Raw genomic sequence first — 17,423 nt, 5'->3', positions numbered from 1 at the left:
CTGGGCACACAGGCTTCAGGAGCAGCAGCGCTCAGGCTCAGTAGTTGCCCCCACCCCCTGCATGTGGGATCTTCCAGGACCAGGGATCCAACCTGTGTCCCCTGCATTGGCAGGCAGATTCTTGTCCACTGCACCACAAGGGAAGTCTGGTTTCTTGATTATTCCACTGATTTATCTGGGTATCCCTTGCTCAAACACGACATTATCTTAATAGGTTTTGATACTTAATAGAGCATTAGTCATAATTTAATAAAAAAATTTCTTGATCATTCTCTCATATTCTTCCAAACATACTTTAGTATTAATTTGTTAAATTGCACCCCAATTCCTAAAATAATCCACATCTTATTGACATTATTTTTTAAATTCAGGGATACATTTCTCTACTACTTACAATAATTCAATAAGTCTATACTATTTACTCTAGATTTATAATTTGTTCTGATATTTAGCAGAATTATCTACCCATCCTATTCTTTTCAAAATGCATCTTAAGTTCTCTTAGTTCTTTGCATTTTCATAAATGCCTCATAATCATAATCACTTGCCAATAATATTTTAATAATATTAATATTTAGTTTGCTTTCACTATCAGTGAATTTGGGGAAGTCTGTTACCTTAAAATTGCTTCATTTTCAATAAATGATAGGTTACCCCACTTAATTTAAACTTTGTAATATCTTTCAGTAAAAAGTTATTAATTTCTTCATATTTTACTTTTTGGTCATATTTATACTTTGGTACTTCATATGTTTGTCTTTGGAAAATGATAGAATTTTTAAACTTCTGTTTTGTTTTCTTATTCTGTTATATTTCATTTCTTAATTCATTCTTAATGTATAGAAAAATAGATTTTTATATGTTGACTTTGTATCAAGAAACTTTTGTAAAGTCTCAATTCTCATAGTTCATCTGTTCATTACCTTGGATTTTTCTGTATGTAATCATGTCCTCTTTGTATTTTTTATTGGAATTGCATTAAATTTACAGATTAATTTGGAGAGAAGTGACTGCGGCAGCTATAAAGTTGCCCCCTCAGGTTTTGCTTCAAGATGGGACTTGCTGACTAATGTTTTGACATATTTCCAGATTAAGTGAATTTCCCCACTCATTATTTACAGGGGTATGACACAATCACATACTTAAACGTATTTTTTTTAAGTCACTTCAGTCATGTCTGACTCTGTGAGACCCCACAGATGGCAGCCCACCAGGCTCCCCTGTCCCTGTGATTCTCTAGGCAAGAACACTGGAGTGGGTTGCCATTTCCTTCTCCAATGCAGGAAAGTGAAAAGTGAAAGTGAAGTTGCTCAGTCGTGTCTCTTAGTGACCCCACAGACTGCAGCCCACTAGGCTCCTCCATACATGGGATTTTCCAGGCAAGAGTACTGGAGTGGGGTGCCATTGCCTTCTCCGTAAATGTATTTGCCTATGCTCAAATAAGGAAAGTCAAATTTTCATATTCTGAATAACGTATAACAGATAATTCTAAATTCTTGATTATAATTTTCATCTTTTAGCACCACATTTATGAGATCAGAATAGTCTTACTGAAAGAACTCATTTTAAGTCTCAAAAGATCTTATTTTAAAAATTTTAGGGATGCTTGCGTGGTATAAAATGTAAGATTCTGCTTATTGAGTTCACTAAAAATAAAAGGAAATAATTAATTGGTTAAAATGGAGCCCCCAGACGTTAGCACCTTTAAGATTCACCTCAGCTTTCAAGCCAAGGCCATGCTTTTTCAAGGAAGGCTCCCACCAGTGACTGAGCACAGAGTGGGTATCAGGGAACTGGCCACATCTTCCCGAGCAAGATGCTCATAATGGGTGTTTTTTGCTCTGGAACTCATCACTAAGTTGACTGAAACCCTGTCAGATATGCATTGCAAACTGAGGCTCTCCAGCTTCTCTTTTATCTCTCACTTAGGTTGCTGCTGCTAAGTCGCTTCAGTCGTGTCCGACTTTCTGTGTGACCCCATAGACGGCAGCCCACCAGGCTCCCCCGTCCCTGGGATTCTCCAGGCAAGAACACTGGAGTGGGTTGCTGTTTCCTTCTCCAATGCATGAAAGTGAAAAGTGAAAGTGAAGTCGCTCAGTCGTGTCTGACTCTTAGCGACCTCATGGACTGCAGCCTACCAGGCTCCTCCACCCATGGGATATTCCAGGCAAGAATACTGGAGTGGGGTGCTCCTAAGTAAACCCCATGTACTCCTGACTCTATTTCCATGTCTGCTTCATAGAAAACCCACTAACACCGACACTTTGACCTATGGATAATATTGAGTCTTTCCATCTGAGAAAACATATGCCCCCACTTATTCTATTTTTTAATGTCCTTCAGGAAAATTTTATAGTTTTGATCTGATACATTCTTGAGTTTATTACTAGATTTTTACAAAATTTCTTTTTTGCTGAAGTAAATGAGATCTTTTATTCATAGCTTTTATTTGTATATTTTAATGCTATATAGGAGAGCATAAGAGTTTATAACTGTTCTATCTTTTCATTGTCATTCATTTCTAAATCATTTAACTTTTGGATTCCTCAAAACAAATAAACATAAAAGAAAACAACAAAAAAAATACCTTCTTCTATCAGTAGGAGAATGGATAAACAAACTGTGGTATGTTCAAACAAAGGCACACTAATCAGTAATTAACAAAAAATGAATAAACTATTGATACATCCAAAACATGTCGTAGATAACTCTGACATTGTGTTGAGCAAGTCAGACACAAAACAGTATGTACTGAATTAGCCCATGTATATGAAGTTCAAGAACAGGCGAAAATTGATCTATAGGGACAGAGTTGGAAGAAAGTGGTTACCCTGACTGGAAAGGGGCACAAGGGAATTTTCTGGGGGATATAAATGTTCTATATCTTGATTTGGGCATAAAGTCATCAAACTATACACTTAAGAATTGCTCCTTTTACTGTACATAAATTGGGACTTGTAAATTATAGCTTCACAAATAAAACATGGTTTGTTTGGTTGGAGGACCCTGATTTTCTTGCTGATTCTCCACCTAAATTAATGACTACCTCACTATCAGATCCAGAACCCAAGAGTCAACTCTAATTCCTTCCTTTCCCTTCTGCCCCATGTGTAACTAAGCACTCACATATGTCCATAATAGACTAGCTCCTAAGTGACTGTTGACTCTGGAAATTTCTCCTTTCCTGTTGCCACCAGAGTTCAGGTCTCATGTACTTCTCTCACCTGAATTTCTGCAGCAATCGCCTTCCTAACTGACCTCCCCTCCAGATCACCTTCCATACAGGAGGCAGACTGATTTTTCGAAAATAAAACCTGCATCTTCTACACAGATTAACCCTCTTCAAAAGCATCTTATGGCCCGAAGAATAGAGTCCAGATGCTAAACATGCTTTAAAAGGTCCTCTATGATCCTGAGGCTGCCCACCCCTCCAGACCAACCTCTCTTCCCCATTTCCCAGCCTCTGTTACACCCTACCATCCAGCCATCATGGCTTTCCTTCAATTCCCGGACTCCTTTTCTCTCCTCTACTCCTCCTTCTCCCTTCAGTTCCCTGACTCCTTCTCTCTCCTCTACTCCTCCTTCTCCCTTCAATTCCCTGACTCCTTTCTCTCCTCTACTCCTTCTCAACTCGGGCCTTTTCACATGCTATCCTTTCGCCTAGAACATTCTCCCCACTCAAGCTTTCCTTTTTTCTTTGCTAACTTTTTACTCAAATTTCTGGTTTCAATTAGAATTGAAACTTCCCTGAGGAGGCCTCCCCCAAATTTCTTGGCTAGATAACTGTCTGCTGCCTCATTCTATGATACCAAACCACCCTGTTCTTCCCCCAGTTTCACATGCTTCACACATTTCTGTAATGATTTTGTGAAGTGTTGATAAGCTAAGTCCGCAATACATATTTAGATGAATGAATAAGTGAGTGAAGGAGAGCAAGGATTGGAAGAAAATAGCTAGTCATAAAGTTCAGGTTATGGTCTTCAGAGGGTACTACAAAGCTACAGTCATCAAAACAGTTATGATAATGGCACAAAAACAGACATGTTGATCAACAAAATAGGATAGAAAGTCCAGAAATAAACTCATGCACTTATAGTCAATTAATCTATGACAAAAGAGGAAAGACTATACAACAGAGAAAAGACAGGCTCTTTGATAAGTGGTGTGCCAGGAAAACTGGACAGCTACATGTAAAATAATAAAGTTAGAACAATCCCTAACAACATATACAAAAGTAAACTCAAGATGGATCACAGACCTAAATATAAAATCAGATACTATAAAACTCCTATAGGAATCCATAGACAGAACACTTTTTGATGTAATTCACAGCAATGTTTTCTTGGGGGGAGGGGATCTGTCTCCTACAGTAATGGAAATAAAAATAAATAAACAAATAGGACCTAATTAAACTTAAAAGCTTTTACACAGCAAAGGAAATCATAAACAAAACAAAAAGATAACTTGTGGATTGGGAGAAAATATTAAGATATTTGCAAACAATGTGATGGGCGAGGGATAAAGTTCCAAAATACACAAACAGCTCATACAGCTTAATACCAAAACAACAAACAAAACAATCAAAAAGTGCACAGAAAAGGGACTTCTGTGGCTGTCCAGTGGTTAAGACTCTGTGCTTCCACTGTAGGGGGCGCAGGTTCATTCCCATGAATCACACAGCATGGCCAAAAAACAAAAAGAAATGGACAGAAGACCTAAATAGACATTTCTCCAAAGAAGACATACAGATGGCCAACAGCCATCTATATGAAAAGATTCTCAATATCACCAATTAATAGAGAAATGCAAATTAAAACTACAATGAAGCATCACCTCACATCAATCAGAATAGCCATCATTAAAAAGTCCACAAATAATAAATGCTGGAAAGAGTGTGGAGGAAAGGGAGCCCTCCTACACTGTTGATGGGAATGTAAATTGATGCAGCTACTATGGAGAACAGCATGGAGGTTCTTTAAACACTAAAAACAGACTTACCATCTGATCCACCAATCCCACTCCTGGGCATATATGGAGAAAAATCTAATTTGAAAAGATAGATGCACCCCAATGGTTATAGCAGCACTACTTACAACAGCCAAGACTGGAAGCAACCTACATGTCCACTGACAGATGAATCGATAAAGAATACGTGGTACACACATCAGTTCAGTTCAGTTCAGTTCAGCCGCTCAGTCGTGTCCGACTCTTTGTGACCCCATGAATCGCAGCACGCCAGGCCTTCCTGTCCATCACCAACTCCCGGAGTCTACTCAAACTCATGTTCACCGAATCGGTGATGCCATCCAGCCATCTCATCCTCTGTCGTCCCCTTCTCCTCCAGCCCCCAATCCCTCCCAGCATCAGGGTCTTTTCCAGTTCTCCGATGCTCAGCTTTCTTCACAGTCCAACTTTCACATCCATACATGATCACTGGAAAAACCATAGCCTTGACTAGACGGACCTTTATTGGCAAAGCAACGTCCCTGCTTTTGAATATACCATCTAGGTTGGCCATAACTTTCCTTCCAAGGAGTAAGCATCTTTTAATTTCATGGCTGCAGTCACCATCTGCAGTGATTTTGGAGCCCAAAAAGATAAAGTCTGACACTGTTTCTGCTGTTTCCCCATCTATTTTCCATGAGGGGATGGGACCAGCTGCCATGATCTTCGTTTTCTGAATGTTGAGCTTTAAGCCAACTTTTTCACTCTCCTCTTTCACTTTCATCAAGAGGCTTTTTAGTTCCTCTTCACTTTCTGCCATAAGGGTGGTGTCATCTGCATATCTGAGGTTATTGATATTTCTCCCAGCAATCTTGATTCCAGCTTGTGTTTCTTCCAGTCCAGCGTTTCTCATGATGTACTCTGCATAGAAGTTAAATAAGCAGGGTGACAATATACAGCCTTGACATACTCCTTTTCCTTTGGAACCAGTCTGTTGTTCCATGTCCAGTTCTAACTGTTGCTTCCTGACCTGCATACAGGTTTCTCAAGAGGCAGGTCAGGTGGTCTGGTATTCCCATCTCTTTCAGAATTTTCCACGGTTTACTGTGATCCACACAGTCAAAGGCTTTGGCATAGTCAATAAAGCAGAAATAGATGTTTTTCTGGAACTCTCTTGCTTTTTCCATGATCCAGCGGATGTTGGCAATTTGATCTCTGGTTCCTCTGCCTTTTCTAAAACCAGCTTGAACATCAGGAAGTTCACGGTTCATGTATTGCTGAAGCCTGGCTTGGAGAATTTTGAGCATTACTTTACTAGCGTGTGAGATAAATCCAATTGTGTGGTAGTTTGAGCATTCTCTGGCATTGCCTTTCTTTGGGATTGGAATGAAACTGACCTTTTCCTGTCCTGTGGCCACTGCTGAGTTTTCCAAATTTGCTGGCATATTGAGTGCAGCACTTTCACAGCATCATCTTTTAGGATTTGAAAGAGCTCAACTGGAATTCCATCACCTCCACTAACTGTTTGTAGTGATGCTTTCTAAGGCCCACTTGACTTCACATTCCAAGATGTCTGGCTCTAGGTGAGTGATCACACCATCGTGATTATCTTGGTCATGAAGCTCTTTCTTGTAGAGTTCTTCTGTATATTCTTGCCACCTCTTCTTAATATCTTCTGCTTCTGTTAGGTCCATACCATTTCTGTCCTTTGTTGAGCCCATCTGTGCATGAAATGTTCCCTTGGTATCTCTAATTTTCTTGAAGAGATCTCTAGTCTTTCCCATTCTGTTGTTTTCCTCTATTTCTTTGCATTGATCACTGATTTCGGTGTTGGCCATCTGGTGATGTCCACGTGTAGAGTCCATGGTACACATATACCGTGGAATATTATTCAGCCATAAAAATGAATGAAATAATGCTATTTGTAGTAACATGGATGAATCTACAGATTTTCATACTCTAGTGAAGTAATTCAGACAGAAAAAGATAAATGTCATATGATATCACTTACATGGGGAATCTAAAAGAGATACAAATGAACTCATTTAAAAAACAGAAACAGACTCACAGACATTAAAAAAACAAACTAATAGTAACCAAAGGGGATTGGAGGGGAGATAAATTAGGAGTTTGGGATTAACATGTATACACTACAATATATAAAACGGATAAAAAACAAGGGCCTACTTTCAGCAAAGAGAATTATATTCAATATCTTATAATAACCTCTAGTGTAAAAGAATCTGAAAAAGAATATATGTGTGTGTATGTGAATCACTTTGCTGTATGCCTGAAACTATTAATAACACAATATTGTAAGTTAACTGTATTTCAACTTTAAACATTTTTTAAAAATAAAAAGCCAGGTGGAGCAGAAAAATAGATTAGCTATGCAAGCCCTGTTCAAATTCCTTACCCACAAAAATGATGAGATATAATAAAATAGATGATGTTTTATACTGAAAATAAAATTTAGGTCATGGTGACCAGTCTCAGCCCCATATAAAGAGGTGCCCAGAAAACAGGGAGCACATTTGGGGGTGGCAGGGGTTATGCACTATTTCTTAAGCAGATATACTGCTTCTCACATCACCTCTCATTGCTACAGTAAGTACTTGTGCTTCAGCTGCTTAATTTGTTTCTCTAGCTCTCAGTCCTCAGACTGTAGGTAGAGCAAATAACATACTACCGCTTCACAGGTGAGGAATTGCAAGCACAGAAAGGCTGGGAATTTGTTCAGGGTCACAGGGCAAGCTAACAGCAGAGCTGGGTTGGAATCAGTCCCCCTGATTCCAGGCTGAAGGTCACTCCTCCATTATGGGGTCACCCATGATCCTGCAGGCTGTGTGCGCCTAGTCTGGCCTTTATGGGGCCTGGTATTCAGAAGTCCTGTTGACGTTCCTTCTGTTCCCTAACTCCCTGTTTCAGAAGCCCACGGTATACAATTGATAAAGCCGGTTCTGTTCTCGGCCCCTGCTTGCTGCTGCCTGGGCAGGGGTGCCCCAGGGCCTCCCCGTCATGCCCTGGCTGAGGAAGGGTCCTTGCTGGAGTCTTCACGTGGCACACTGCATGCATCTGTGGGGCCCACTGGTTGCCAAGCCAAGTATGGCTCCAGATTATTCTAGGAAACAAATACACTGGTTTTCTGAATTGCAGGAATTACTAATTACGGATTTTTATTTTGGGCAGTGCTCCTTGGAGCTGGCAGACAGATGGACTAGGTGACTTGCTCCAGGGGCATTGGAGAACTTGCAGAGCCCAATGCTTCCCAGCTTCTGCCCTCAATGCCTGAGGTGGAGGCCTCTTGGGAGGTTCCTGGCTCCCACTGGCTTCCCTTCTCCAGTAATGGCTCTCAAGACCCGAGTGCAAGCCTCGAGTGGTCTCATCAGCTGTACTACCCTGACCCTTAGCCAGATCATTATCTTAAGTAGGACAGCAGAGGTCTTTCCAAGGGTTTCCTACCTGGAATTGAGAATGAGAACCCATTAATCACAGAAGATAGGCATGGAGAATTCAGAATCTGCTAGTTGCCAAGTTTTCAGTCATAAGTGAGAGAAAAGAGAAAGAGTTGAAACTATCTGAAAAACTCTTTGCCCCTGGTTCTACCAGCTCCTGACATCAGCTGTGTCTCTGTTCCCTTACAGGGTCATTGTTTGACACTCCCTTGGATTCTGTGAACTGATAAATTCCTTTTGGGGTCTAAACTAATTCAGGTTGCATTTCTATCACTTTCAAGCAGAAACCTAGCTTAGTGGTGGACAGGGTTCAGGAACACACAGAGGACTTAGTTGTAGATAAACTGCATGAGTATTTTGGATCTCAGTGCATTGACCAATCCACTCAAGTCAGTTTAAGGAACGCTATTACAGGATGGAGAAGAGGTGATTCAAAAAAAAGAAAAAAATGAGATAAGCACAGGTGCGAGGAAGCAGGAAGAGGCCAGGGAGAAGAGAGGTATGCTGGGGAGGTTTACCAGCTTTCTTTCTGATTCCATTTCTGTTCTCGAGTTCTAGGCCTCCCACTCTACTCTCAGCCTCTTTTTCACCTTCTCAGTTCATGAATTGAAAACCAATGCTCTGAACACCATTACCTAATCAAATAAAAGCACATATCAAGATCCAAGTCCATTATTGCTCACGAATGGAGAAACAGGCTTAGAGACAAAAGAGGTTGATTCCAAACTGCAGGGTGGGTAGCAGCATTGAGATGTCATTCTGTCCATGCCCCTGCCTCTGACCCTCCTAGAACCCACCCTAGTCATACCTCCTCTGTGATCGGCTCTGTACAATGCTGATTTTGCCCAAGGAGGAGTGTAGAATGGAAGAGAAGAGAAAGAATAACCTCCCTCTCTCCTGTGAGAGAAGTTTAGAAGCTGCTTTGGGAGAATCTAAGAAGCTTTTCCTGAATGGTTTCCAGCTGCCTTATTCTCTTCTCTACCTCCACCATGACTCAAACTAGGAAAAAAAAAGAAAAATAAGGACAGTGCAAAATCCCCTAGACCCCACATCCCCACACCAGTTTATGCAAGAACAGCCTCATCTCCAGTGCGCGCTGTAGGAATGTAAGGAGCACAAGAAAGGCTCCCACTCAGATGTCTTTGGATGAGGCATTAGGCCCCTAGATCACAGAAGAGGAAATAATAAGGTCCTATGGAAAGTTTCTTGTCCTTACTAATAATTTTTACAATGTAAATGAAAATATCACAGGAATACCTTTCCCAGAAATGCTTACAGTGGCTCTCACATGCTGCTCATCGGCCCCAAATTGGAACAGTCTTCAGAGGAAGGTTTGACAACATACACTGTAATTTTAAATATTCTATGTTTCACTGAGGAATTCTACTTTTTGGAATCTATTCTATGATTACAGTGTAGGTTAGTCTTAACCCTGTAAACTTGAGTACATTTCTTAACCTCCTCATGCTGCGATTTCCCCATTTATGAAGCAGAGATAGTTAATAGTACTTAACAAGTCATCGTGAGGATTTACACGGACTTGTGAGTACATGTAAAGCTCTCAATACCCAATTAATAGTGCCCATAGTGAGTGGTATACAAATGTTAACTAGCATATTGTAGTGTTATTACCCCTATCAGTACACCAAGTACACATAAAGGGCTGTGCATAGCCAGATTCTTTATAATAGTGGAAAAAAAAACTGTCAAGTTAAAAAATTAGATATATTGACATGATGGAATATGCTGGAGCAATTAATTGCTATAGGTTATAAGGTTATATAAATATAAGCAGATATATATATACATATACATATATATGGTTATAACCTATAAGACTTTAAGTTAGTTTGTACCATGATTCGGAGAAGGCAACGGCAACCCACTCCAGCACTCTTGCCTGGGAAATCCCATGGATGGAGGAGCCTGGTGGGCTGCAGTCCATGGGGTTGCGAAGAGTCGGACACGACCGAGCAACTTCACTTTCACTTTTCACTTTCCTGCACTGGAGAAGGAAATGGCAACCCACTCCAGTGTTCTTGCCTGGAGAATCCCAGGGACAGGGGAGCCTGGTGGGCTGCCGTCTATGGGGTCACAAAGAGTCGGACACGACTGACATGACTTAGCAGCAGCAGCAGTACCACGATTAGGGAAAAAGAAAAACTGTTCAACGTACAATGTCATACAAGAGTATGTATAGTATGATACCACTGGTATAAATAATGACAAGTATAACAATGCTACAACTGAATTGATAGAAGATAAGTGAATATGCATGAAGAAAACCTAAAGGAATCAACCTGAAACTTTTTAATTTTATATATCTGGGTATAGAATTGTATGTATCATTTTTCACATTATAAATTTTAATGTTTGTCTTTTTCCAATGAGCCTGTGTTACTTTTGTGGTCATTAAAAAAAAAAACAGATATTGAGAATCCAAACCATAAACCAACAACTGAACATGGTCAGGGAAGAGGAGGGGTACAAAGAAGGACCTTGATGATGGGTCACTTGCCTCAGGGACAGATACTGGACTCCTTCTGGCCAAGTGGTCAGTGAAGCATAGAGGCACTGCAGGGTCTTGGGGAGGGGTGCTAGGTACTGCAGAAATTGCAGCTGGAAACAAACTTCATCTCCACTGCAGCCTCAATGGCCTTACCCTGTGTCAGTCGGGTGTCTGGATCTTGCCTCTGCCCCTGCTTTTAAATAAACCCTCTCGGGAGAATAATGAGAGGCAGCGGAAGGGGAGATGGGAGAGAAGGAGAAAGGAAAGGGAGAGGGGCTAGAGGAGAGAAGAGAGGAGAGAGAAACGCTGTGTGCCTGCATCTCCACGGCCCCAGGAAGTGGGACGTGGAGCTGCTCCTCGGCATTCTGCGCCAGGAGTCGCCATGGAGACTGAGCGCTGGCCTCTTCATGAATAATACTCTGAGGCAGCTGTCTTCTTGGAGTCTTTTAAAATATACACTATTATTTGAACACAATGATATTTAGAGCAGAAAGATCAAGGTGGGGAGTGGGGGAGGAGACAGTAGCATTACCAGAATGATGGCAGGGTCTGGGCCCTTCCCAGAAGAGAGAAAAGGGAGGCTTACTTCTCTAATCCTTCTCCCTCCACCCTCCCTGGATCTAGAGCTTCCAATTTCACCCCCGAGACATCAGCATCTGCATCTGAAGGGCCCGTGCAGCGCCGGGCACAGGGCTGTATTCAATGAACATTTGATGAATGAATTTGTTCACTCATTCATTCATTCAGTGAGTGTCTATTCAATGCTTGTCTAGAAAGCAAACGCTCCTTCCATCACCTTTTCCCATGGAAGCCAGAAGTTTCCTCTCGCTTTCCCCACAGTCACAGACACATCATCACCACCACCACCTTTCACACTGGCTCCCTAGAGGCTTGCATGCCGTCCTCCTCAGCACGTGTCTGAGATGACCCACCGTGTTCCTAATGGCAGTCACTCCAGAGAATTCTTGCACGGATGGATCCCAGCCAGATGGAGTGTGTACATTTGAAAAGCTGGAGGAAGATTCTCCACATACAGCCATTTTAATCTTTTTGTAAAATGAATGATCTTTTCCTAAATTATCTGACAGAGTAGGCTAGCCTGGGCTTGACTGTCAGTCCCACCACGGAATAGAAGTGTGGCCTTGAGTGAGATGTTAAACGTTTTTAAGTGTGTTTCCTCATCTGAAGTGGGTCTTCAATTCATTATTCCATGGAGCTTTTGTTCAGTGCCACATCCTAACCACTAGACCACCAGGAAATTCCCTATGATCTATTTTTAAGCTGTTAAAATTTGGGAGTAAGATGGGCTGAGCTGCGAAGGGCTACAAGATGCTCGTTCCCCCTTTATATTCCCTCCTCCTCCTCAAAGTGCCAAAGGTAGGTGCAGCTGCCCTCCAGAGGTCCCATGTGCGAGAGTATGGGTGTGCGCATGCACTGAAGGTGAGGACACAGGGGCGGGGATGCGAGCCAGCCCCACCCAGAACACAGGTTGTGTCCCCTGTCTCCTCTCCTACTCTCTCCCCTTCCCAGCTCTGCCTCCAGGCCTGGCCTCTAACAAAAGGAAGTTGGACCTTTGTCTTAACACAGACTTAGCCCGACAGCCCTTGGCAAAGAGCAGCAATGGCCTGGGAACTTGCCAAAGGAGTAGGGGAATTATCCATGACTAAGAAGGAGGAGGAATGCTGTGGCAGAGGGAAGAACAGCAGAGGGATGGAGAACCTGCGGCTGGCCAATCTGGCCCGACGGGGCAACCTGGGGAGCCTTGGACACCGGCCTAGTCAAACTTCCCCACTCCTCCTCCCTCCCAGGCAGCAAGATGCCAGCAAGGACTGGAGACATGTGTGCCCCGTGTGTCTGGTACGGGCTCACCTGGCTTTGGCAATGCATTTGGATAAGGATTCAAATCAGGGTCTGAAATAGAGTATAAAAGAAATGGCGGCCTGTGTGCCTAATCCTTACAGACAAGTGCTGAGTTTCTGCATTTCCTACATGGAAACACATGCGCTGCTAACATGGAACTATGTCTACGGCATTCGTTAGGTCATTCTGGACATACGTGAATTCCAGGCTCGAGAAAATGAATGCAAGTGTGTCAGCATGTGTTTTGGGGGTGATTATATGATGCCGTATTCTGTGAACACACTTTAGCACTGTTGTGGAATGGGGATAGAGATATATCTCACAGTCTTTGTAGAATAAAAATCAAAATCTACCTTCTGATCCATAGTAGGCACTTGAGGAATAAACACTGGATGAACAAACATTGAGAAATTAAATGAATGAATGTTTGCATAATGAACACACGATAAACACTTGAGCATTTGGTGGGTTTTGGGCATTCCTGGCACTCTCCCTTGAAAAAGGAGGCTGGGCAAGCAGGGCTTGGAGATATACTGCCAGTCAAGCTAGGGCCCATCATCCCTAAATGACTTTGTTTCCATTCCTAAGGAAGAGGGGATCCCGACCTGCCCTCCGTACCAGCTGGCACCCAGAATCTCAAGAATTGATGCTCTTTGTAAAGAAAAACATACTTAATTTTCTTAATTTCCTAATTTGGTCCAGAAAGGAGTTAAGTGAACTATAATACAAAACAAAATGAAAAAATTTTAAAGATGAGAAAATAAAACAAAGTAAAAACTACAGAAGAAGAGAAAGGGGATCAGGAGGGCAGGCAGGCTTCTTTGCTAGAGCTGACTAGCCGTGGGTAGCCAAGAGCCACAGCCTCCTTAACACTAGGAAATATATTTAAGTTTTGCAGAAGAAGCCCAATTATTCCAGGAACTGATTCCAGGCATGTATAGCCTATAAATTCTCTGTGTGCTCCTGGGCAAAAAAAAAAAAAAAAAAAGACTACTATAAAAGCATCTCAAACCTTGTGGGTGAGGGAATGGGGAGCAGGAATTGGCCCTACTTCTCTGGAGGACAACTGCCAGTTGTAGCAAAATTTTACATACTCTTAGATCTAGAATTATACTCATTGCAATTTATCCCACAGATATATTCACATTTATGCACTCAAGGACTACAACAACGATGGCAAGCAAAGGACTGGAAACTTTCTAGATGCTAATGGATAAGGGACAAATTGATGGCCCTTGTAGTGGAGTACTATACAGCCTTACAAAAGAAGGATCAAGCTCTTTATGTTTGGACATGAGTCAATCTCTCAGCTGTTACAAGTTGGGGAAAATTCTGCTGCAAGACAGTGTGTGTGCTTGCATATGCATGTTTTTTTCTTAAAAAAATGGTGGGAAAAGAGAGACCTTTACTTTTTGATCTTGAATATACAATTTTCTGCTAATTGACATTTTCTCTTAAGACATGACTCTTTTTTATTTAAATGTTATTTTTCCTAGCACAAACTAACCCAAACCAACAAAACTATTAAGAAAGTGAAAAACACACGGACGTGAGCAAATACTGAATTACGGCAATAATCTCTACGGTTTATTGAGTGCCCCTGTGCCTAGAATTTCATATGCTCTAATCCAACGACTGGAGAAGGGAATGGCAACCCACTCCAGGACTCTTGCCTGGAAAATTCCATGGACTGAGAAGCCTGATAGGCTACAGTCCATGGGGTCGCAAAGAGTCGGACACGACTGAGCAATTTCACTTTCACATAGCAAATTTATGAAGTAGATATGTGTATCTCCATTTCACAGGTGAGGAAACTGACGTTTGGGGAGATGAAACGACACAGCTAGTAGTTGACAGAGAGAGGATTCGAACCCAAATTATGGAATCCCTAAGGTCACGCGGTCTTTTTCAGCCGTCCTTCGCCGTCTACCTCCAGGAGAGAAGAGCACTTTCTAGACGTCCAGACCCACGCGGCGCGGCGCCCCAGCCCGACGCGCCCGCGGTCCCGGCGCGCACGGGGCTCCACGCTCGGGGAGTGCGCGCGCACGCAGCGGCGCGGGCCCGGCGACGGCTGAGGCAGCGACGTCACAGCCCGAGTTTTCCTTTTCGGGAGTCCCCGGCACACATCCTGTGTCCATGTTTGGGCATTTACGTCACGGCGGCAGGGCCGGGGCCTCCCGAAATGGCAGTGGCCCGGGGAGTCGGAAGCCCTGAGCCAGCGCCGCCCCTGCTATATAAGTGGGGGGGCCGCGGGTTGGGGGAGCCCGGTTGCGCTTTGGAGAGACGAGGAACTGCCACCTCCCAGCGCTAGGGCGCTTCAGCCACCCCTTCCCAACCCCTTCCCAGAGGTGAGAGCCAGGAGTCCGAGCATCTAGGTCTGTGAGGTGCGGGCGCCCCGACTGTCGGCTCCTCGCCATTCGCGCGCCCCCAAGCCCAGCGGGCGAGGCCACGGGAGCCCCGCCGCCGCCGCCGCCGAGCCATGCTCCACCTTAGCGAGTTTTCCGGCCCCGACGCGCTCCTAGTAAAGTCTACCGAGGGCTGTTGCTCTGAACCCAGTACCGACCTGACCCGGCTGCCCTCCAGGGACCCACCCGCAGCCACCGGCTATCCGGCAGGTAAGGAGCGAGGCCAGGGGTGCTCAGACGGCGGCGCACCGCGGGGACGCAAGGTGCCTGAGAACAGGCAGGGATGGGGACGCTCGAGCGGTAGGGATAGGGGCGGAAGGAGATTCGGGGTCTTGTGGTGCGCACCCCCAGTCCCACCCACACCAGGCCTCCAGCGCCTCCGCAGGAACCTGTGCGTGTATGGAGGCGTCCTTTTGCTTTTGCACGTGTGTTTTGTGTGTGCATGTTTGTATGTATGTCTTGGGGCGTATGCCGGCTCCGGCTGGATCGGAATGTGCTAAAGGCACTTTGCGTGTGTCAGCGAGCACCGAGGGCTTCTTGGGTAGGGGCTGCGGGCTCCGAGGCTCCCGCTTTGATGTGCGCGGAGCTGATTCCTGCTCCCTCCTCAGCAGGTGATTTCTTGAGCTGGGCCTTGAGCAGCTGTGGCGCCGGGGAGTACTTAACCGACTCCTGCCTCCTGGAGGGGCCTGCGCCCACGTCTCCCCCTGGCCTCGGCTACAGTGGTAGCTTCTTCATCCAGGCAGTACCCGAACACCCGCACGATCCAGAAGCACTCTTCAACCTCATGTCGGGCATCCTAGGCCTGACACCTTTCCCCGGCGCTGAGGCGGCAGCATCCCGGTCTCCTCTGGACGCCTCTTTTCCCGCAGGCTCCGACGCCTTGCTGCCAGGTCCGCCAGACCTTTTCTCCCCGGATCCGGGCGCTGCTGCTTTCCCAGAGGCGTTCTGGGAGGCCTCGCCCTCGGCAGGCGCCCCCTCACAGTGTCTGTATGAGCCTCATCTCTCCCCACCCGACGTCAAGCCAGGTCTCCGGGCTCCTCCGGCGTCCCCTGCGCTGGACACTGCCTCGGCCTTCAAAGGTCCGTACTCTCCATGGGAGCTGCTCTCAGCCGGGGCTCCAGGGAGCTGTGGGTCACAAGGAGGCTACCAGGCCGCCCCGGAGGCCCGTTTCCCCCCGATGGGGGCCAAGATTGAAGACCTGCTGTCCATCAGCTGCCCCGCCGAGCTGCCGGGTGGCCCTGCCAGCAGACTTTACACCATGGGGACCTACGATGCTTTCCCGCTGACCCCGGGTGACTTAGGAGAAGGAGCCGAGAGCCTCCCGGGGCTCCTGACCCCTCCTAGCGGGGAGGGAGGGAGTAGCGGCGAAGGCGGAGAGTTTCTAGATGGTACGCAGCCTGAGCTTTCCCCGCTGGGCCTTCGCAGCGCCGCAGCGGACTTCCCGAAACCTCTAGTGGCTGACATCGCCGGGAGCAGCGCCGTGCCCGAACCTCCTGTACCGCCGCCGGCCCCATTCCCCCCAGCCAAGGCGCGGCGCAAGGGGCGCCGGGGCGGCAAGTGCAGCGCGCGCTGCTTCTGCCCTCGGCCGCATGCAAAAGCGTTTGCTTGCCCGGTGGAGAGCTGTGTGCGCAGTTTCGCGCGCTCCGACGAGCTCAACCGCCACCTGCGCATCCACACGGGCCACAAGCCCTTCCAGTGCCGCATCTGCCTTCGCAACTTCAGCCGCAGCGACCACCTTACTACACACGTGCGCACGCACACAGGCGAGAAGCCCTTTGCCTGCGACGTGTGCGGCCGCCGCTTCGCGCGCAGCGATGAGAAGAAACGGCACAGCAAGGTGCACCTCAAGCAGAAGGCGCGCGCTGAGGAGCGGCTCAAGGGCCTTGGCTTTTATTCGTTGGGCCTCTCCTTCGCAGCCCTGTGAGGGTGAAATGGGTTTGTAGATTGGGGCGCCGCAATCTGGCGAGCAAGAGAAAACCTGCCCCCACCCTCCGCCCTCTTGCCCACTCCTCTGCCCACTTTTTCCGGCACGCCCTAGGGCGGGACTCTGGTCCGGCTTCTAGTTCCCTTGAAGCGCCCGCCGCACACACCCTGTTCAGCACCAGCTCCACGGACAGCTCCCGTGGTCTAGGCGCTGTTTTTGAGTCAGCTGCGCTTTGGCGGGAAGTTCTCTTGGGCCACCCCACTGAGTAGGCACTTACTTGGAACTTAAAACACTCTTTATAACTGGCGCACGCCCCACGCCCCCTC

The 17,423-nt window shown here is 45.6% G+C and overlaps 1 protein-coding gene across 1 annotated transcript; it reads left to right on the top strand.

The window, feature by feature from the left end:
* The first annotated feature begins 14,950 nt into the window (after positions 1–14,950).
* Positions 14,951–17,097, top strand: EGR4 (early growth response 4). Its single transcript, XM_069586347.1, has 2 exons — positions 14,951–15,383; positions 15,782–17,097. The coding sequence occupies exons 1-2, from the start codon at positions 15,248–15,250 to the stop codon at positions 17,095–17,097; spliced, it is 1,452 nt and encodes a 483-aa protein (XP_069442448.1). The 5' UTR covers positions 14,951–15,247.
* The last annotated feature ends 326 nt before the right edge of the window (positions 17,098–17,423 follow it).

The sequence above is a fragment of the Ovis canadensis genome, chromosome 3 (assembly GCF_042477335.2).
Source record: "Ovis canadensis isolate MfBH-ARS-UI-01 breed Bighorn chromosome 3, ARS-UI_OviCan_v2, whole genome shotgun sequence".
Lineage (NCBI taxonomy): Eukaryota > Metazoa > Chordata > Mammalia > Artiodactyla > Bovidae > Ovis > Ovis canadensis.
This window is presented reverse-complemented; position numbering and strand designations above follow the sequence as displayed.